At 43.0% G+C, this 22,118-nt stretch overlaps 1 protein-coding gene across 1 annotated transcript in view; it reads left to right on the top strand.

Moving 5' to 3' along the window:
* The window catches only part of MTR (5-methyltetrahydrofolate-homocysteine methyltransferase), a 1,642,758-nt gene that overhangs the window by 1,435,148 nt on the left and 185,492 nt on the right, over nucleotides 1-22,118 (top strand). Inside the window, exon 29 of the mRNA XM_082249226.1 lies at nucleotides 7,514-7,710. Coding sequence (XP_082105352.1) covers nucleotides 7,514-7,710 — 197 coding nt within the window. The remainder of the gene's footprint in view (nucleotides 1-7,513; nucleotides 7,711-22,118) is intronic.

Below are 22,118 nucleotides of genomic sequence, written 5' to 3' on the forward strand. Positions count from 1 at the left end.
TATAAATATTGTGATACGTATATAAATCCTGAGTTGGGGACACACAGGTCCTGTTTCTATATTGGTTTTACTTTCAATCAATTTTTATTGGACTTAAACACAGCTTATACAGGCATATATATAACATGTACAAATTTAGGACTCCAGGTGTCCACACAGAGGCGTTAGCCAGCACCTGGATAATCCAACATATACAGATATGCTGTGCGAACAGGAGATAAACAGTGCGGAGAGTGATCAATCAGCATGAGATAAAACAAAAGAGTAACAAAAACATAGAGGAACAATAGAGGAGGTAAGAAACTAGTCCAAGCAATCTAGAGTTTCTAAGGTCTTGTCAGAAACAAATGATAAAATCAAATGTATTTTTCCATCACACGTGCCATGCCAATCCATCCATGGACCCCAACTACCATTAGATTTGTCTAAAATGTTAGAGGCGGAAGCAAACCTTCTTTCATAAGAGCAGTACAGTTGGGTCAGGTATATGACCTCATCCAAGGAGGGGATCAAGGGTGTGTGCCAACGTCTCATTAAGGTTAATCTGGCTGCCAGTAGTATATTCGTTACAATACATCTCAGGGGCTGTGGGATTCTATCTATATCTAGGTTTAATATAGCGAGGCCTGGATCTACCGGTAAGAGGATGGCTGTTACCTCGGACAGGAGACGAAAAACACCTGGCCAAAATTCAGCTAGACATTTGCAGGACCAGAGGTGGTGGAATAGGAAGCCTATTTGGCCGCAGCCTCTTCAGCACAGATTAGGAAGGTGGGGGTAACATTTTGACAGTCTGTAAGGGGTCAGGAACCAACGGTGGGTGATCTTGTGCATTATTTCCCAATTGTTAGCATTTCTAGTATACTTATGCACTGTAGACATGGCAAAATGCCACTGTTCAGGTGAGTAGGTCGACTCGAGAATAGTTTCCCACGCTTTTAGGGTGTTAGATTTCTCGAAGTGGAACTTGCTCCCCAGAGTAGAGTAGATAAGGGAGATGCCTCCTCTGACTTCCAAAAACGTTTTGGTTCCTCAAGCCAAGCAAATGTGGGACTTAAAAGGCAACTTTAACATTTTATAGATGCGATTTGCAACTTAATGCGATTTTATATAAAACATATTTTATTTTGCAAGTAATTTTACATGAAATAGTGCTCCACTTGGGCTAAAGTCCCAAAGGTGAGTGGTGAAGGAAGGTAGGAAAATTAGTGACATGGGTGAAATTGGTGACTTAAAGCGTTTGGTTCTCTGTAATCCATGTGATTTTGGATGTACAGTGGGGGCGTCTAATCCTACGCGTTCCGGCTCTTGCCCTTATCAAGGATTTCACCAAATCTAAGATTACATTAGATTCATGGTTATTAGTAAGTATGTATTAATAGGTAATAGCAGTATGTTTAGGTAATTCAACAAAAATAGCTTACATTTGTAGTTTTTTCGTGCAGGTGTATTGAGATCAGAGCATGCAGGGTACCTCTCTTTTTCTTCCCTTCTTACTCAGCAACGAATCCCATAGGGTTGGAGTACATCAGGTGGAAAAATCGCTGGGGAACAAGTAAAATAGTTTTGGGATTTCTGTAACTCCATATCGAGATGCAGTCTTAGCATTTGTAAGACTTACTTTCCGGGGTGCAAAAAATGATTTTTTTTCCCATAGTATTCCTATGCCCTTAAATGGTCTCCTTGTAGGCTCTCTGGAGGTAAATAAAAGGTTCAGTAGTTTAGATCAATTGGTTCCAATGTCCCATCCCTAATAAACCTTAGTACACGGCAACCAATCCGCTTACAGATAGTTCCCATTAGGGGTAGGCGGTTTGGGTATGCTGTGTTTTATTTAATCATTTTTTTCTTTTTTATATACATATATATCCTTTAATAGTTTTTTCTCATCTAACTGTTACCTGGTACTCCTGTAATTCTCATAATTTTCTTCATTTTCTTAACTGTTGTTTAAAAAAAATAAATAAATAAATAAAAGGTTCAGTAATTTGTATATGAGACCTTCTAAGTCATTATGATATAATGAAATGAAGGTAAAGGGGGCTGGTTGACTTACTTTTAAAGTGCCTTGGTTTGGCTAAAGATCAGATCTCGCCATGTATGTATGACTGGATCTGATGAAAAATAATAGAAAGTTTTTTTGGTAAGTCTCCTAATGTGTGAGTATATACGGTAGGAGTTCTCCTTTAAGTTTAAGAGGTACCTTGTTGTCTTATGGTGGTGAGTCCAGGGCTGTAAGGAAGGGAGGGTGTGTTCTGTCCGGTGTTCTCCAGGAGGTGCTTCCTCTCTATGCTGGAGACAAATGGCACTCTCCTGGGATCCCTGGTGTCTTTTATCTAGGTCGCACATGCGCAGTATTGCGCCACATGGTCCTAGTTGTCAGGGCGGAAGGTCTTCATCCAGGCTTGCTGCGCGGTGAGTCCGTCCGCATTTGACAAGTAAAAATACACCGCCGACATGGAGGGGAGAGCCAGGGCCTGGGGGCCTGTTTATTCACTTATTAGCACTTCTGCACTTTTTCACTGACTAGTGTTCAGAAGGTTACAATACAATCTGTATCTGACGATCGATACATAGATGGTCCAACCCACTCAGCATTAGCACACCGTTGAAAGTACAATTTTTGCACTTATTGCACTTTTTAGTATTATATACAGCACGCAGCACCTTATACTTTGTAATATATTTCTTGCACTTTTTCGCTAATTTAAGTGAGCACAGTGCACTTTATGGGACCGCATACACTATTTAGGTGGTAGCGCCCCAAACCAACACATCCAGACCCCCAATAACTCCAAGCTATTTGCTGAGAGGCATGGTGAGTATTTTGCAGCTCTCATTTGTTTTGGAAAATGAAGGAAAAACAGGAAAATGCATTTTTTTCCTCTTTTTTCAATTTCCAAAACATTGTGACAAAAAGTGAGATCTGCAAAACACTCAACATGCCTCTCTGCAAATAGCTTAGGGTGTCTACTTTCCGAAAAGGGGTCATTTGAGGGGGGGTTGTGCCGAAACTGTGATAGGTAGTCAGGAGTGAAATCAACAATTTCAAAGCCTGAAAGTGATGATTGATTTTCGGGGTCCTGTACTCGGCTCGACTGCAAAAAGGTCTCACACATGGGGTATCCCTGTACTCAGGAGAAGCAGTAGAATGTATTTTGGGGTGTCATTTCACATATACCCATGGCATGTGTGAGAAATATATCATTTAGTGACAACTTTGTGTAAAAAACAAAAAAAAAAAAATAATATATTTCCCGGAACTTGTGGCAAAATATAAAATATTCCATGGACTCACTATGCCTCTCAGCAAACAGCTTGGTGTGTCTACTTTCCAAAATGGAGTCATTTGGGGGGGGTTTTGTGGTATCTTGACATTTCAGGGCTTCCTAAACCGTTATAGGTAGTGAGAAACTGCAATGAAAAATGTACGTCCTTTGAAATTCTGATGGTGCGGATTGGTTTTTCGAGGTCCCGTATACAGCTAAACTCCCAAAAAGTCTCACATATGTGGTACCCCTGTAGGATGTCTACTTTCCAAAAAGTGGTAATTTGGGGGGGGGGGGTTGTACTGCCCTGCCATTTTAGCACTTCTTGAAATGAGATAGGCAGTCAGAAATTAAAGCTGCGTAAATTTCAGTATTTACACCATAGTTTGTAGACGCTATAACTTTTGCGCAAACCAATAAAAATACGCTCATTGAGATTTTTTTTTGTCAAAGACATGTAGCTAAATACATTTTGGCCAAAATATATGACATAAATTGAGTATATTGGATATTTTTGAAAAGACAAAGTTGAAAATGTCATTTTTTCTCAAAATTGCCGCTGTTTTTTTATTAATATTGCAAAAAATAAAAAGCGCAGAGGTGATGAAATACCACCAAAAGAAAGCTCTGTTTGTGGGAAAAAAAGGACGTAAATTTCGTTTGGGTACCACATTGCATGACCGCACAAATGTCAGTTAAAGTCACGCAGTGCCGAGTTGCAAAAAGTGGTCTGGACGTAGAGCAGGAAAATCCTCCGGGCCTAAAGTGGTTAATAAATCTTTGCAATATGGTCGAAGAGGTTGACGCGTTTCACATGGAAATGCTTACTCAGGACCTTACTGTCCTAGCAGCAAAGAACATTGACACATCGCCCCATGAGTATAACACAAAGATGGTGGTATAATGTACAGCTCAGACTGGATATTTTGGATAATGCGGCAAAATAAGTAAAAAGTGCATTGCCTTGAGTGAAAGCCACTTGATAGAAATTGCTATGTCTGGTGTGAGAAATTTTATATCCTATTCTGATATCCTGTCCTTCACAAGGATAAGACAACCTGTATTGGTAAGATGTTAGTGAGGGATGCCTCAAAGGGACACAACAATTTCTCCTACCATGGGGTTAGTAATTAGTATGTCTATTCTATATAAACCAAAGCCATATGACAATCCACCAGAAAATATCCAGCACTTTCCCCCCACCAAGAGTTACCCTGGACACATATGCTAGCATTACAGATTTTTTAGACGGGAGAGCCACTGGTCACCGGTAAAAGCTCCCCTTAATGGCAGTGTTGAAATCTCATTGTCCACTCTCATTGAGTGCAACCAGGTTCCAGCCAACAGAAAAGTGATCCCTACTCCTGCAGCTGCTTCTCACCTGAGAGGTATAGCTAACCACATAACAGCTCTTAAAAAAATGACAATGTTCTGCTTTTTGGCAGAGACATCCCGAGAGTAAACAAGTCTCACGAAAAAATGAGCAGGCCACACAACACACCATGCCTGGACCTAGGCTTGGGTCATCATTGACAACATCTGTCTGGGTAATGTCAGGAGGTCTTCCACAATTTCTTCTTTCAAGACACATGTCCTACACAATGTTGGCAGCACAATGTTTGATGTAACAACTAAAGGTAGTGAGCTTTCAACCACCACGGAAGATCAGGAGTTCCTAACAATTATGAGTAAGGAGTTCTATCACGAAAATTCCAACAGCTGGATGGCACCACTATCATTTTGAGCCTTAAGAAAGAAACTACCAAATAATGTTCAGCATGCAGAAGCACAATTTATTTCTTTACCACACATCCTGAACAAAAAAACTTGAGATGAAAAAACACTTTGACTTTATACAGAATGAGTTTTCTAGAGATCATGCTGAGCCTGCACCATCTATTAGGAAAGGAGAGGAATGTTAGTACCTCCCATGCTGTGGCGTGTACCATCCTCACAAGCCAGATCAGATTAGGGTGGTTTTCGACTCAGCTGTTTGATACAAAGCCATTAAGCCTTAATGATGTCCCCCTGACTGGGCCTAATCTGAGCAACACCTTTATAGGAGATTTGTTCTGTTTCAGACAAGAACCAGTTGCTGTTATGGCCGACGTTCAGCAAATGTTCCACGGTTTCATCATTTGAGAAGACAACAGAAACTTCATCAGGTTCCAGTGGTGTCACAGCGATGAACCCATCACAATTCATACTGATTCTACATTTGAACTGGTTAATCCGGAGTTTGATAAGGAAATCAGAACTAATACTGTTACACTCCTCACCTCTGTGCAGTCAAAGATGAGGCAGATTTCACACTGTTTTGAACACTTTTGACTTATCCATGTTGCTCATCAATTTGCAACCAATACTGAGGACCAAAAAGAGTGTGGTAATGGCACATCTGTAAAGGGCCTCCCACCATCGATGACCTTCCGCAAGCAGAAAAGCTCATTCAAGGGTCGAAATGAAGTGTACTTACAAGAGATTAATAATATATCATAAGGACTCAACTTTTATAAGGACAGCCTTCACTACAATTTTTTTTTTTTTTTTATCTATCCGATGTTCATTGTTGAAGATCTGCACACATTTTGGATTAAAGCTTTCTACAATCTGCAAGATGTCATTTGGATTGAGTCACTGTCTGGCAAAGCTTCTGAGATCGAAAGTTATAGCTATCACCCCACAACTGGATCAGTTATTAGGATCACACTTGCAATGCTTAGATTGGGGAAACCGAGCAGCATACTAATTACAGATGGTTCACATCAGGGTTTTTGCATTTTTATTAGAGGTTTTCTCAGAATTTTTGTAAGCCTATATAGTACAAGTGTTTTTAACACAAACGTTTGAAGTGGACAATCCATATTTATGCTTGTTGGAAAAAAGGGTGCGCTGATATGTGAAAGGCTGCTCCCAGAATATGTGAAATTAATATGTGTTAAATGTGATTGGTGCGCTTTTCAATAGTAGAAACTCTGTGTGTAAATCATGAAAATTAAACACCCAAAGTAAAACTAAATATAAACAACAAAAGTTGTTTTGTGATGAAAAATTCAAAAACTCATAAGTAATACAACAACGTATCAAGACTTAGGCCCCGTTCACATACAAGCGACGCTACTTCGCACCGCACCGCGACCTCGGAGCGGCCGCCACGGACTTCATAACATTGAAGTCTATGGCGGTCACCTCCAGGTCGCCCCAAAGAGGCTCCGGACCCTTTTTCTAAGTCGGAGCGACTTGTGTCGCTCCTATTAGAACGGGTCCGCAGCTTCCCTATGGGAGGCGACCTGTGAGGCGACCAGGTCGCCTCACAGGTCGCCTCAGTGTGAACGGGGACTAAATCATATGACTATTGAATCAAAACAACAAAAGGTTCTACAGTAGAAGGACATCCATTTTTGGTGGACCATGTGGGCTGAAGGATCAGCAAGGCATCTGAGATATAATTGCAGCCCATGGCTACATTTCTATGGGAGAGCTAGATGACCAGTCAAGGCATGAAGTGGATCCACTGTGTAAGCCGACAGCCATTCACCCTCATTGAAGGAGATAGGAGGAGCGCCTGCATTTCAAACTCTTGATTGTAAAGCTGCTTTCTCTCCTAAATTTGGTAAGAAGCTTACATTGCTTTTGCACCTGGGGATCAGTGCACGATTGGAGGTGTTTTTCACATGGATATTTATATGCCAAAACTACAGGAGTTCACTTAAAGCACTTAATTTCCGCTGGGTAAGGAGGAATTTCACCAGGTGGAGGGAATATCTTCACATTTATGTTATTTATTGCACGTGTTCAACAATATTTGAAGGAATATCACCTTTTTTTTTTACATATTTGGACTTTTTTTCATATATTGGATTGTTGAACCTTTTGTTGTTTTGATTCAATATTCATATGATTTAGTCTTGATACGTTGTTTTACTTATGAGTTTTTTGAATTTTTCATAACAAAACAACTTTTGTTTATATTTAGTTTTACTTTGGGTGTTTAATTTTCATGATTTGCACACAGAGTTTCTACTATTGAAAAGCGCACCAATCACATATTTATTCTTAGCAGGTGATAAGATGAGTATGTCAAGAAAGGACAACTCTGAATTAACAAGTAAGAGCTGTAAAATGTGGAAGGGGAAAGGGGGGGGGGGGCGGGGAAGTTTCTCTTTAACCTTATTTTCTCATAAAGAAATACTGGGTATAAACACATTTTTATGCTATCAATGTCTTTTGTGTTTTATGTTTAGGGGAAGAAGCAAGAAGAGTCTATGATGATGCTCAAAATTTGCTACAGTTTGTAATCAGTCAAAAGAAATTTGAAGCCCGTGGTCTTGTAGGCATCTGGCCAGCACAGAGTATGCAGGATGACATTTTTTTATATACTGGAGAAGATTTCCTGAGCTCTTCAGAACCCATTGCCATTTTCCATGGACTAAGGCAACAGGTGACTGAACCAATCTTTTTTTTTGTTTGATAGACTTTGTGAAAACTGAAGTATAATAATGTTGGTAAATTTTATTTGATTTTAAATATTAAACCCAACACCAGACACACTTTTAATTTGGTTCTTCATAGAGCTAGAAAAAGGTTAGAGTAGTTATCCCCAAACTGGGGTCCTTATCTTTCATGTATCTGGCCCTTGGGGCAGTATTCCTTCCTCTAACACAAATGATGGGGCACAATTTCACCAATCGACTATTACACACACTGACAGGATAGTATTATTTTCACTGGCATCAGTGAGGCACAAATACTTCCAATGATACCAACAATGGTGCACAATTCCTTCCAGTGACAGAAATGATGGTGCAAAATTCCATTCACTGACAGGAACAATGTGAAAATATTCCCACCAGAGACACCAATGATGGGGCACTATTCTTCCCACTGACACCTATGATGCAAACTATTTCTCCCACTGACAAAAAGATGGGGCACAATTCATCCCATTAACAATATGGGAAGAGGAACCTCCCACTAACCACAGGCACTAAGATATTTTTTCTACTGCCACTGACCACCAAAGCCCAGGGCTTGTTTGCTCCCACTGTTGACAGGGTGTTTTCTACTCCCACTGGGCACATTCTGGACCACCTGTAGTCTGACAGTGAACTGGCTCTGTTACAATTTTTGAGGACTCATGTCTTGTTTTTTTTTTTTGTGACCATATTATGGAGATTTCACCTTTTTTTACACAAGGCATCATCAAAAGAAAATAAAATAGTGCATTAAGTTTGGTATCTGGGAAGGTTACTTCATCCCAAAGGGATGTACCAATAGCCCTTGTAAGTTGCAATGCAGAAAATAAAAATGAACATCTTTTATTAAAATTCAGGTAAAATGTTTAAAAATGATTACTAGCAGAGACACTACTGTTATAGGTTTCTACAATAGTCATTATCACCTTCCCCAGAGTCACAGCAAAGTTTCATACATAGTTATTACATATATTTATATATACATATATTTATTTTTTTCTAAATCAGAGTTTAGAGCTGTTCTTGGTTCTCATTGGATTTTGTTGATGACTTCAAGAAAAATATGGAGGATCATACATCTATAATGAACAAATGCATAATAAACTAAACGTCATGCATGTACAAGCAAGCCATGCTTTCACATCAACTAGATGTGTGAAAGCCTATCACTAAAGATCACTTATCCTATGCAAAGAGTTCTGCTTACAAAAAACAGTATTAATGGAATCAGTTGCTTAAAACACAAAGTACTAGCTCTGGATGAGCATGTCCATCCTAATTATCCTGGACCAGGGGACCTATCCTGAAGGGTTTTGGGTGGACATAAGGCACCCCAGAGAATTCCCTGGATATATATGATATTTAGGACAGTCCCAAATTGTCACAGATCTGCAGTTTTGATGTTGATTTGTCAACCTAATTCCCACAGAGCAGCAGGCATGCTGGTACATTAAGTTTTATAGCTTTAACTTGCAAAAAATGATGTTACCTGTTATCCCACAGGACCAGAATCCTGCTGTTGATTCATAGTTACAGTGCCTTGCGAAAGTATTCGGCCCCCTTGAACTTTGCGACCTTTTGCCACATTTCAGGCTTCAAACATAAAGATATAAAACTGTAATTTTTTGTGACGAATCAACAAGTGGGACACAATCATGAAGTGGAACGAAATTTATTGGATATTTCAAACTTTGTTAACAAATAAAAAACTGAAAATGTATTCAGCCCCTTCACTTTCAGTGCAGCAAACTCTCTCCAGAAGTTCAGTGAGGATCTCTAAATGATACAATGTTGACCTAAATGACTAATGATGATAAATAGAATCCATCTGTGTGTAATCAAGTCTCTGTATAAATGCACCTGCACTGTGATAGTCCCAGAGGTCCGTTTAAAGCGCAGAGAGCATCATGAAGAACAAGGCACACACCAGGCAGGTCCGAGATACTGTTGTGGAGAGGTTTAAAGCCGGATTTGGATACAAAAAGATTTCCCAAGCTTTAAACATCCCAAGGAGCACCGTGCAAGCGATAATATTGAAATGGAAGGAGTATCAGACCACTGCAAATCTACGAAGACCTGGCCGTCCCTCTAAACTTTCAGCTCATACAAGGAGAAGACTGAACAGAGGTGCAGCCAAGAGGCCCATGATCACTCTGGATCTGCAGAGATCTACAGCTGAGGTGGGACACTCTGTCCATAGGACAACAATCAGTCTTATACTGCACAAATCTGGCCTTTATGGAAGAGTGGCAAGAAGAAAGCCATTTCTTAAAATATCCATAAAAAGTGTAGTTTAAAGTTTGCCACAAGCCACCTGGAAGACACACCAAACGTGGAAGAAGGTGCTCTGGTCAGATGAAACCAAAATCAAACTTTTTGGCAACAATGCAAAAGGTTATGTTTGGCGTAAAAGCAACATAGCTCATCACCCTGAACACACCATCCCCACTGTCAAACATGGTGGTGGCAGCATCATGGTTTGGGTCTGCTTTTCTTCAGCAGGGACAGGGAAGATGGGTAAAATTGATGGGAAGATGGATGGAGCCAAATACAGGACCATTCTGGAAGAAAACCTAATGGAGTCTGCAAAAGACCTGAGACTGGGTGGAGATTTGTCTTCCAACAAGACAATGATCCAAAACATAAAGCAAAATCTACAATGGAATGGTTTACAAATAAACATATCCAGGTGTTAGAATGGCCAAGTCAAAGTCCAGACCTGAATCCAATCAAGAATCTGTGGAAAGAACTGAAAACTGCTGTTCACAAACGCTCTCCATCCAACCTCACTGAGCTCGAGCTGTTTTGCAAAGAAGGAATGGGCAAAAATTTCAGTCTCTCGATGTGCAAAACTGATAGAGACATACCCCAAACAGCTTACAGCTGTAATCGCAGCAAAAGGTGGCGCTACAAAGTATTAACTTAAGGGGGCTGAATAATTTTGCACGCCCAATTTTTCAGTTTTTTATTTGTTAAAAAATTTGTAATCTACAATAAATTTCGTTCCACTTCATGATTGTGTCCCACTTGTTGATTATTCACAAAAAATTACAATTTTATATCTATGTTCAAAGCCTGAAATGTGGCAAAAGGTCGCAAAGTTCAAGGGGGCCGAATACTTTCGCAAGGCACTGTACATAGTAGGTGAGGTTGAATAAAGACAATAGTCCATCCAGTTCAACCTGTGTAGGTGTGTGTGGCCATAATCATCTCTCATACCCCTGAATGTTCTGATCCTTGAGATGTACGTCTAAGAGTCTTTTGGAAGCCACCATACTTCCCGCAGAAACCACCTCTTGTGGTAGAGAATTCCACAATCTTGTAGCCCTAACAGTAAAGAACCCCCCACGTTGCCTGAGGTTAAAACGCTTCTCCTCTAATCGCATTGTATGCCCTCGAGTCCTCATGCAATCCTTTCGACTGAATAGCTTTTTTTCTATGCTGAGATCACCATTGAGATATTTATAAATTGCCTTCATGTCCCCTCTCAGGTGTGTCTTCTCCAGGGAGAATAAATCAAGCGATTGCAGACGCTCTTCATAATTAAGGTCCTCCAATCCCCTAATTAGTTTAGTTGCTCTTCTCTGGACTCTCTCCAGCTCCAACACATCCCTCCTGAGGACTGGCGACCAGAACTGGACAAAATACTCCAGATGTGGTTGGACCAGAGTTTTATAAAGTGGAAGGATTAAACCTCATTTCTCTGTCGCTCATTGACAGACGTAGTCCTCGTTGATACTAACAACTCGGGTTATGCTGCCCTCTACAGGAGTAGGACTAGACAGGAAAGAAAACATTCTGGCCACACCTTAGGGGCAGTCCCAGAGGGTATATCCTCTCTCTCTCTCTGCTACAGCAAATCAGTTTTTTTCTGTCTAGTTAGGAGTAAGGACCTAGATGCCTTGCTAGGATCTTCGGTCCTGGCAGGATTTTTTTCTTAGAAAGATTTTTTAGACAGCTTTTTTCTCCAGTGTTCCTGTGAGATCTTCAAGCAAGAAAGCTGGAACTGGGCGACGGGCTGGATGTTGAGATCCTGTGGTCACCCCAGTTCAGCCTACGAGCGCGTGCAGGCCATAGCTCCGCGCTGGGTCGGCCGCGACATAGTCCCACTGGACGGGGACTGACCCTGCGAGTTAAACGTCTCGCTTAGACGCCAATGACCATGAGTCACGGCGTCCGTATTGGTCGACAGCCCTCCCACCCCGGTGGAGAGGGGTACTGTCAGGAGTTGGCGCCCGCCTGGTTCCGGTATGGTGAGTAGTATGTTCCCCCTTTTCCCTCTGACGGGTTTGTGGTGAACGCGGGCCCCTCTCTGAAATGGTAAGGATGGGTCTCCCCTCTATCCTATAACATGTCACAGATCCCCCTATTTGAGTGTGATTTTTGTGAACAAGAAACCAGGAGGCTTGGTTTGGGAGCTGACAATCTAATGTCATTTCAAAACTGTAAAGATGACTGAAGTCGATGGCAGTACTAGAATATTACTGTAATAGTATAAGGTATCCTACCTGTCAGAAGTGTTCACAGGGCGATGTCTACTGCAGTCCAGATCGCATTCCTCCAGCAAAGGCAGATGCCTTCCGACGGCCCACGGACCGCATACGGCCCGCCAGGGTCTGGTACCGCGGCCAGGCTGATCACCATTAGGGTAAAGGTTTGTGGGGCCGAGATACTCCCGCAGGCCGCCAGACACGCCGTTATCCTGTACAGGCCGCCGCCATTGTCTGGTAGATGGCACGAGGCCGCCATATTGGCGTAGCCTCGTGTCTCCAGCATGGGGGCGGCCATGTTTGAGGTGACCCAAACACCTCGTGGAGCTAGGGGAGGCGCCGGAAGGCGTGCAGAGGGGCGGAGCCGCCTCCTTTTTACCCGGGAAGTCAGCCAAAAGACTTCCTGTCTGTTCTAGACAGTGCTGTAACAGGTTGCATTTGAAACTCTGAGCATCAAGTTGGGAGCCTTGGTCTCTCTCTCTCTCGCTCTGTAGGGGTCCCTAAGCAGGTAACACTGAGGGGCATTGTGGCGCTGGGGGTCTGAAAAGAAAAAAAAAAAAAAGTTTTATTTTTGTTGGCAATTGATTTTTTTCGGTTAGTATCTGGAATTATCATGGACCCTGCCACACAGGTACCCCCACCTGTTTCCCTCGAGGGGGCCGCGGGACCCGCCAGTGCACAGAGTATGGATGCATTTACAGCAGTTTTGGAGTCTTTGGTGGCTCGGGTGGAGACGGCCTGTCAGGAACGGGGGTCAAGAAAGCGACCCCCGCCTACCCCTATATCATCTGAGACTTCAGATTCAGATTCTGAGATGGTCATTGCAGCTGCAGGTCCCTCTGCAGGGGCTGTTGTCTCAGGTAAAGTTCCCTCAGACAGTGAGGAGGACGTTCATGCTTCCACCATAGCACAAGAAGAAGCATTGGTGGACGCACTAGTTGTGGCGGTTCGGGAAACCTTAAGACTTGAGGTTTTACCGGCAGAGGCAACTGAAATGGAAATTCCCTTTGGTACTAGCAAACCCACCAAGACGGTGAAGGTTTTTCCTTTACCCAAGTGTTTTGGTAATAAGATTAAAGAGGAATGGGATCATTCAAAGCGTACCTTTACTATTTCCAAGCGCATTGCTAGACGCTATCCGTTTGAGGAATCCCTCATTAAGAAATGGACGGTACCACCAGTGATGGATCCACCTATTTCCAGACTGAATAAAGCCACGGTTATTCCGGTGGAGCATGCTTCGTCCTTTAAGGATTCGGTGGATCAGAAGGTAGAAGCGGAGTCCCGCACTATCTTTTCCCTGATAGGGTCAGCCTTTAGACCAGTAATTGTCATTGGTCTAGTTTCTCAGACATTAACGGAATGGGCGAGATTGGTGCGCTAGGACCTGAAGGGGAAAGGTATCCCCCAGGCAACATCTGATTTGATGGAACAGATTATACAAGGACTACAGTTTGTTTGTGACGCAGCCTTGGATGCCACCCCCCTATTAGGGCATGCATCTATGTCAGCGGTAATCCTCAGACGTGTGCTGTGGTTAAAATGCTGGTCAGCGGACCTAGGTTCCAAAAAGACCTTGGCGAATCTCCCCTTTCAGGGGAATCGCCTATTTGGGGCCACCCTAGATGAGACCATTAAGGATGCCACTGGGGGCAAAAGCACTTTTTTGCCACAGGCTGCTAAAGCTAAAGGACCTCGTAACAAGCGTGGACCTTTCTTTGCTGCCCATAAAGGGTTTGTTCGCTCTGCTGGAGCAAGCGGGAAGGGCAAAACCCCTCTAGGAGGGTTCAAGAAGCGCTGGTCGGACAAACAAAAGACCGACTCAGCCAAACCTGAAGCTAAGGCTTACACAGCCTGAAGGTGCGCCCCCACCCGGCTTGAGGGTGGGGGGACGTCTTCACCGGTATTCAGAGCACTAGATCGAGCATCGATCACTGCTACCGGTGCGATTCTTCCCTTCCCACATTTAAGTACTACAGGGAACGGTAGTTACCGTTCCCTGAACAGATCATTTTCTTTACCTTTTCCAAAGATTAGTCTCAGTTCCCCACAGGAATCGGATCCGGTTGAGCAGACAGACCAAGGAGCCTCTAGCCGGGTGACTTCGGTCTCTAATGTTCAACCAGGAGAAATCATCACTCCTGATAGGAATCAGGTGTCGGATAAATGTGTGGGAACAGAGAACGATCAGACTTTGTCGGATTGCCTGGGGCAGGTAGCTCTAGGGCAGCCTGGTTCGGATCCAGTCAGGCAATATCAGGGTGATGACTTAGGTCAATCACCAAGGATTTCACCATCTGTGTCTTCTTCAGAGCATCCCGGAGGCGCGGAGATTGGTAACGCGCGCCCACGATCCTCCAGCGGACGCAGCAGACGCGCTGAACGGCCTGTTAAGGCAGTGTCAGCTATTAGAGGTATTCCCTCCTCTCAGATTGCTGCTGAGATTTCTCCGCAGGATGGAGATGGAGGGAACTCCAGTTATCCTGGAAATTCTAAGCTAGCCTCGTCAAGCCGGTCAGGCCGACTTGGACATGCTAGTCGCAAACGCTCCTTGGGAACTTCCTCTCAGGGAGGGTCTGCGGTCTCAAGGACCGATCTTCCATTGTGCTTTACAGTCGCTGGTTTTAATGGCCTGGCCATTGAGACCCAGGTACTGAAGGACAGAGGGTTGTCAGCTTCAGTTATTCCTACTCTAATTTAGGCAAGGAAAGCGACTTCCAGCAAGGTCTATTATCGCACATGGAAGACTTATATCGCGTGGTGTGAATCTTTGGGATTTCCTCCACGTACCTATTCGGTGACCCGAATATTGGCTTTTCTGCAAAAGGGGGTTGAGCAGAAACTATCCTTGAGCACCATCAAGGGTCAGGTTTCAGCATTAGCAATCTTCTTTCAGAAGCCCTTGGCTACTCATTCCTTGGTGCGGAATTTCATTCAGGGGGTGCGGCACCTGGCTCCACCAGTCCGCGCGCCCTTACCGCCCTGGGATCTTAATTTGGTTTTGTCGGTTCTGCAGAAACCTCCCTTTGAAAACATCAGGGAGATTCCCTTGCTTACTTTATCCCAGAAGGTGGCCTTCTTGGTGGCTATCACTTCTGCACGCAGGGTGTCAGAACTGGCTGCATTATCATGCCAGTCCCCATATTTAGTGGTTCATAGGGATAAGGTAGTTCTTCATCCGAAGCCATCCTTTCTTCCAAAGGTGGTTTCAGACTTTCATCTGAATGAAGATATTGTGCTACCTTCCTTGTGTCCTCAGCCCAATCCTCATCGGGAACATGCGTTGCATTCCTTGGATGTGGTTCGGGCAATCAGGGTATACCTGAAGGCTACGGAATCGTTCCGTAAAACGGATTCACTTTTTGTGATCACGGATGGCCCCAGAAAGGGGTTGCCTGCATCTGCCGCGACTATCTCCAAATGGATTAGACAGACGGTGGTACAGGCTTATTCTATTAGGGGTCGTAATCCTCCGTTCCCTGTTAAGGCGCACTCCACTCGAGCGCTCAGTACTTCCTGGGCCTTCCGCCATCAGGCGTCAGTGGTCCAGGTATGTAAGGCGGCCACCTGGTACATACCTTTACAAAATTTTATAAAATTGATGTGATGGCATCGGCGGATGCCTCATTTGGCCGCAAGGTTTTGCAGGCCGCAATTTGAGGAGACCGGTGGTCTACCTCGAGGGTTTTTTTTTCTGTTGGAATTTGTGTTGAGTCTCATCTTTGATTGATGAGCCTTGAGAACTTCTAGTTGGCACCAGTTGGGCCTTCTAGATTGGATTTTTGATTTCCATTTTCCCACCCCTCATTTGTGGTACTGCTTTGGGACGTCCCGAGTTGTTAGTATCAACGAGGACTACGTCTGTCAATGAGCGACAGAGAAAAATGGATTTTTGTAAAATCTTATCGTAAAATCCTTTTCTCTTAAGCTCATTGACAGACGTAGTACCCGCCCCTCTGTTTTGAGTTGGGTTGGGTTAAATTCTCTAAACACTGCTTTGTGACATAACTGATTTGCTGTAGCAGAGAGAGAGAGAGGATATACCCTCTGGGACTGCCCCTAAGGTGTGGCCAGAATGTTTTCTTTCCTGTCTAGTCCTACTCCTGTAGAGGGCAGCATAACCCGAGTTGTTAGTATCAACGAGGACTACGTCTGTCAATGTGCTTAAGAGAAAAGAATTTTACGCTAAGATTTTACAAAAATCCATTTTTGCCATGTCGTTGCCCACTCTGTTATTTTGTCCAGGTCATTCTGTAGGATATCTGCTTCATGCTGTGCAGTTATTGCCCTGCCCAATTTTGTGTCATCTGCAAAAACTGATATAGAACTACTGATCCCGTCTTCAGTGCTGTTTATGAATAAATTGAACAAGGTTGGTCCCAGGACTGAGCCTGGGACCAAGGGGGACTCCACTTACCACCTCAGACCAGTCTGAGTATGCGCTATTTATTACCAACCTTTGGACACGCCCTTTTAGCCAGTTCCGTATCCAAGAGCAAACCTTGCAGTCGATGCCTGCAGACCTTATTTTATAAATGAAGCGCTTGTGGGGAACTGTATCAAACGCCTTAGCGAAATCCAGGTACACCACATCCACTGGTCTCCCCCTATCTAGCTCACAGCTCATCTCCTCGTAGAATGTTAAGAGATTGGTTTGACAAGAACGCCCATTTGTAAACCCGTGCTGATTACTGCTGATGATGTTGTTGTCTTTAGCAAACTCTACGATATATAGTCCCTTATCATCTCCTCCAGAAGTTTACATACTATCGATGTCAGACTGACAGGCCTATAATTTCCCGGGACATGCTTCTGCCCTTTTTTTAATATCTGTATCACGTTAGCTTTCCTCCAATCCCCTGGTACATTTCCTGTCATAATACTGTCAGCAAAGATCAGAAACAGTGGTCTAGATATAATCTTACTAAGTTCTTTGAGTACTCTTGGATGTACGCCATCCGGGCCTGGTGATTTATTTGTGTTAATTCTATCCAGCCTTTACCTGATTTCACCCTCTGTTAGCCATAGCGGCAAGTCCTGTGTATTACTACTAACCATATAGTCGTGGTCAGTGCACCTCCCCTTTTTCTGTGTAAAGACTGACGAGAAAAAAGCATTCAGCACGGTTGCTTTTTCAGTGTCATCTGTAACCATCTTCCTATCATCGTTAATTATGTGTGCAATGTGCTCTGCCCTAGTTTTTTTGCTGTTGATATATTTAAATAATTTTTTGGGGTTATTTTTACTATCCTCTGCTATTTGTCTCTCAAAGTTGATTTTAGCCATTTTGATTTTGTATTTACTTTTCTTATTTGCCTCCTTGTATTGCTCGAAAGCCGATACTGTGCCCTCTGATTTATATTTCTTGAAGGCCATTTTTTTCCCCCTAATAATTTTTTTACCATTACGGTTTAGCCAGCCAGGTTTGGCTTTCTCTTCTAAATTTATTTCCCATAGGAATGCACTGCAAGATGCACTTGTTTAACCACTTGCCTACAGTGCACTTTCACCCCCTTCCTGCCCAGACCGATTTTCAGCTTTCAGCGCTTTCACATTTTGAATGACAATTACTCAGTCATGCAACACTGTACCCATAAAAATTTGTCTCCTTTTTTTCACACAAATATAGCTTTCTTTTGATGGTATTTCATCACTACTGTTTTTTTATTTTTGTGCTATAAATAAAAAAAGATTGAAAATATTGTGAAAAAACGCATTTTTCTTTGTTTCTGTCATAAAATTTTGCAAATTAGTCATTTTTCTTCACAAATTTTGGCCAACATTTATACTGCTACTTATCTTTGGTTAAAATAACCCAAATAAGTGTATATTATTTGGTCTTTGTGAAAGTTATAGAGTCCACAAGCTATGGTGCTATTCATTGAAAATTTCTGACACTTGATCACACCTGATGTACTGAAGGCCTATCTCATTTCTTGAGACACTAAAAAGTCAGGAAAGTACAAATACCCCCCAAATGACCCCATTTTGGAAAGTAGACATTCCAAGGTATTTAATAAGGGGCATGGTGAGTTTTTTGAAGTTGTAATTTTTTTCCCACAACTCTTTGCAAAATGAATATTTTTTTTTTTTACAAATTGACGTATTAATAGGTTATTTATCTCACACAGCATATGTATACTTGCAACTACACCCCAAAATACATTCTACTACTCCTCCTGAGTATGGCGATAACACGTGTGTGAGACTTTTTCACAGCCTAGCCACATACAGAGGCCTAACATCCAAGTAGCCCCGTCTGGCATTCTAGGAGCACAAATTACACATATAATTTCCTGACAACCTATCGCACTTTTGAAGGCCCTGGAGCACCAGGACAATGGAAACCCCCATAAAATAACCCCATTTTGGAAAGCAAACAGCCCAACGTATAATTTTTGAGGCATAATGAGTCTTTTGAATATGTCATTTTTTTCCACAAGTTTTTGGAATATATGGAAAGATGTTACACAAAGCTGTCCATTTATGCAATATTTCTAACACATAGCATGTACATAGCAAAAATTGCACCCCAAAATACATTCTGCTATTCCTCCTGAGTATGGCGATACCACATGTGTAACACTTTTACACAGCCTAGCCACATACAGAGGCCTAACATCCAAGTAGCACTTTACACAAAGTTGTCCATTTATCCACTTTAAGACTGGGCCTATTTTTGACACTTGGTGTTTACAAGCTAAAATCATTTTTTTTGCTAGAAAACTACTTGGAACCCCCAAACATTATATATATTTTTTTAGCAGAGACCCTAGAGAATAAAATGGAGATCGTTGCAATATTTTTTATCACACCATATTTGCGCAGCAGTCTTCCAAATGCAATTTTTTTGAAAAAAATTCACTTTTTTAAATTAAAAAGTAAGAAAACAGTAAATTTAGCCCAATCTTTTTCCATAATGTGAAAGATAATGTTACACTGAGTAATTAGATACCCAACATGTCATGCTTCAAAATTGTGCACGCTCACAGAATGGCGCCAAACATTGATACTTAAAAATCTCCATAGGCAACATTTTAAAAATTTCTGCAGGTTACCAGCTTAGAGTTACAGAGGAGGTCTAGGGCTCAAATTATTGCTCTTGCTCTAACGATCGCGGCGATACCTCACATGTATGGTTTGAACACCATTTACATATGTGGGCAGGACTTGCGTATGCGTTCGCTTCTGCGCGCGAGCTAACGGGGACAGGGCGCTTTAATTTTTTTTTTTTTTCCTATTTATTTTATTTATTACTTTTTTATTTTTACACAGTTTAAAAAAAAATGTTTTGATCATTTTTATTCCTATTACAAGGAATGTAAACATCCCTTGTAATAGAAATAGGCGTGACAGGTCCTCTTTATTGTGAGCTCTGGGGTCAAAAAGACCTCACACCTCACAACTACACTAAAAAAGAAAGAAAAAAAAAATTGTTGAAAAAAAAAAAAAACGGCCCTTTAAACCGGTTGCTAGGCAAAGACTTTTGACGTAGCTCTAGTACTCCAAGACCATAGAGTTGAGTGAGGGCAACCTTGCCCTCTACTTCCTTTCTCTGAGGATCCGGGAACAGATAGTTTTCCCTGCTGCTGGCGGGTCCGGTAAGCTGGGAAAACGTCTGGGACCCGGCTGGAGATTGGGGGGGCACCTCTTCCCCTGCACCGTAAGGGTAATTCCGCGGCGAATCCACCACTGGGACCACCCTTATCTGAAAGCTGACCGCCCGCCGTTTAAAGAAATGCCGGGGTTATGGCAGCTACCAGGATTTAGCTTTTATTGGCCGACGTATATAGTGGTTAGGAGGTCGGCAAGTGCATGTATATAGCAAAAATTGCACCCCAAAATACATTCTATAAAGGAAAGTGTAGAGGAATAGTCCGAGTCCATCTCCGATCCGCTACTATTAGCGATTTCAAATTCCGAATCGGGGATCGGAATTGGATTCGGATACTGATGAGAGCTCCCTGGTGCTCTCAAACAACGCATGACGCCCCAAAGAATCTCTTGTACCTTTTTTGGGTGTCATGCGTTGTTTGCGTGATGTTACCGCAAATCGGCAGGCGGAAATCACGGCAACATCGCACAGCGTTTGGGGTGCTATTGCAAATCACGGGCAACGCACAGGCGTCCCGCGATTTGCAATAATTTCCGGATCGCGGGCAGAATCACGGTGATTCTGCCCGCAATCGCTACGCTCACATGTGAACATTATGGGTGGCAATTTCTGGGCACTGATGAGGTGACTGTTGGGTGACAGGTGCAATTGGGGGGGCTGAGGACTGTGTGGGGACCTTTATTAGTGTGATTTTACATTTTGACAGGTGTACAGAGCAGTAACTTACGGTTTCTGGCTCTGCTCTCCTCACACTGGAAACTGTGTGAGGGGAGAAGAGCTAGTAACAGTGAGTTACTGCTCTGTGTTTACATTTTGTGATCGGCTGTGAATGGGTTCACAGCCGATCACATAGTTAACAGTCACTGTCAGTGACTGTTTACTACTGCCGGTGACTAGCTGTGTTCCTAGGGAAATATAATATACACAGCGCCACCGACATGACCGCGATCTTCTTCCGGGCTTTGCTATTGTGATCGGCTGTGTCATTGGAACACAGCCGATCACGTGGGAAACAGCCATGCCCATTGGCTGTTTCCCCCCTGCCGGTGACGGGCTGTGTCCCGGGGACACGCCGACACCGGCAGTGCCGGGCGGCGCTCACACGATCGCGCGCCTGCCCTGCTTGAATGGGCCGACGTCATATGACGTCCGCCCAGAACAATGGCCGCACCGTCCCGCCGTCATTTGACGGTGGGCGGGCGGCAAGTGGTTAATATATTCCTAAAGCATTCCCATTTTTCCTCCGTGGTCAGTGTTCCCAGGTTTGGTCCCAGTTTACCCTTTCCATCATTGAGCACAATTTGGGAAAGTTTGCCCTTCTGAAGTTTAGGGTTCTTATGTTCCCCACTCGCCTTGTTATATTGTTATTTACGCTAAATGTGATCATCCTGTGATCGCTAGAGCCCAGGCTGTCCTGGACTCTTACCTCCGAGATTAGGTCTGGGTCATTAGTGATCAATAGATCCAGGACTGCATTTTCTCTAGTAGGAGAATCCACCATCTGAGACATGTAGTTGTCCTGTAAGGTGTCCATGAATAGACGGGCCTTCTGTGAGTGTGTAGTCCCCTCTTACCAGTCAATGTCGGGATAATTGAAGTCCCCCAATATGATGAATGATCCCAGTTTTGCCACTTTACCCAACAGTGATATAAATTCCAGCTCTACCTCCTCCCTTTTCTTGGGGGGCCTATAGAAATAGATTAAATTAGCTACGCACCAGCCAGGCCATCTCACTTTATATTTAGGCTGGGCTCATGCAACAGTTGGTATGTTCCTAGCGCCAGGTCCCCCAATGTTTCCCAGTGTGCCTGACTTTTAGAGAAAATTGCAGGTGACTTCAAGATTCCGTGTTTTCCTGAATTTCCGAGAGATTCCAAGGGACCCAGAGATTCCTATTGTTCCTGTAGCGGTATCCCCATTGTTCAGTGTTATCCAGCCTATCCTCAGTGTTCCCCATATCCCCATTTTCTGTTCCTACCTGCAATCTGTATTCTTACATACGGTAGTTAGTCAAGTTGGAAAAAACACACAAGTCCATCTAGTTTAACCAATTTATAATAAATAGAAAACCTACATATACACAATCCTATACCCGCAGGTAATCCAGAGGAGGGCAAAAAAAATATAAAGAACAATCCAATATGCTACAATGGGGGGGAAAAATCCCTTTCTGATCCCCAAAAAAGCAATCCGGTATTCCCTTGATCAACAAATCTATAAATGTTAATATCCAGTTATATTAAATTTAGGAATTGATCTAGCTCTTAA

Source organism: Pelophylax lessonae, assembly GCF_965119305.1.
Source record: "Pelophylax lessonae genome assembly, chromosome: 3".
NCBI lineage: Eukaryota > Metazoa > Chordata > Amphibia > Anura > Ranidae > Pelophylax > Pelophylax lessonae.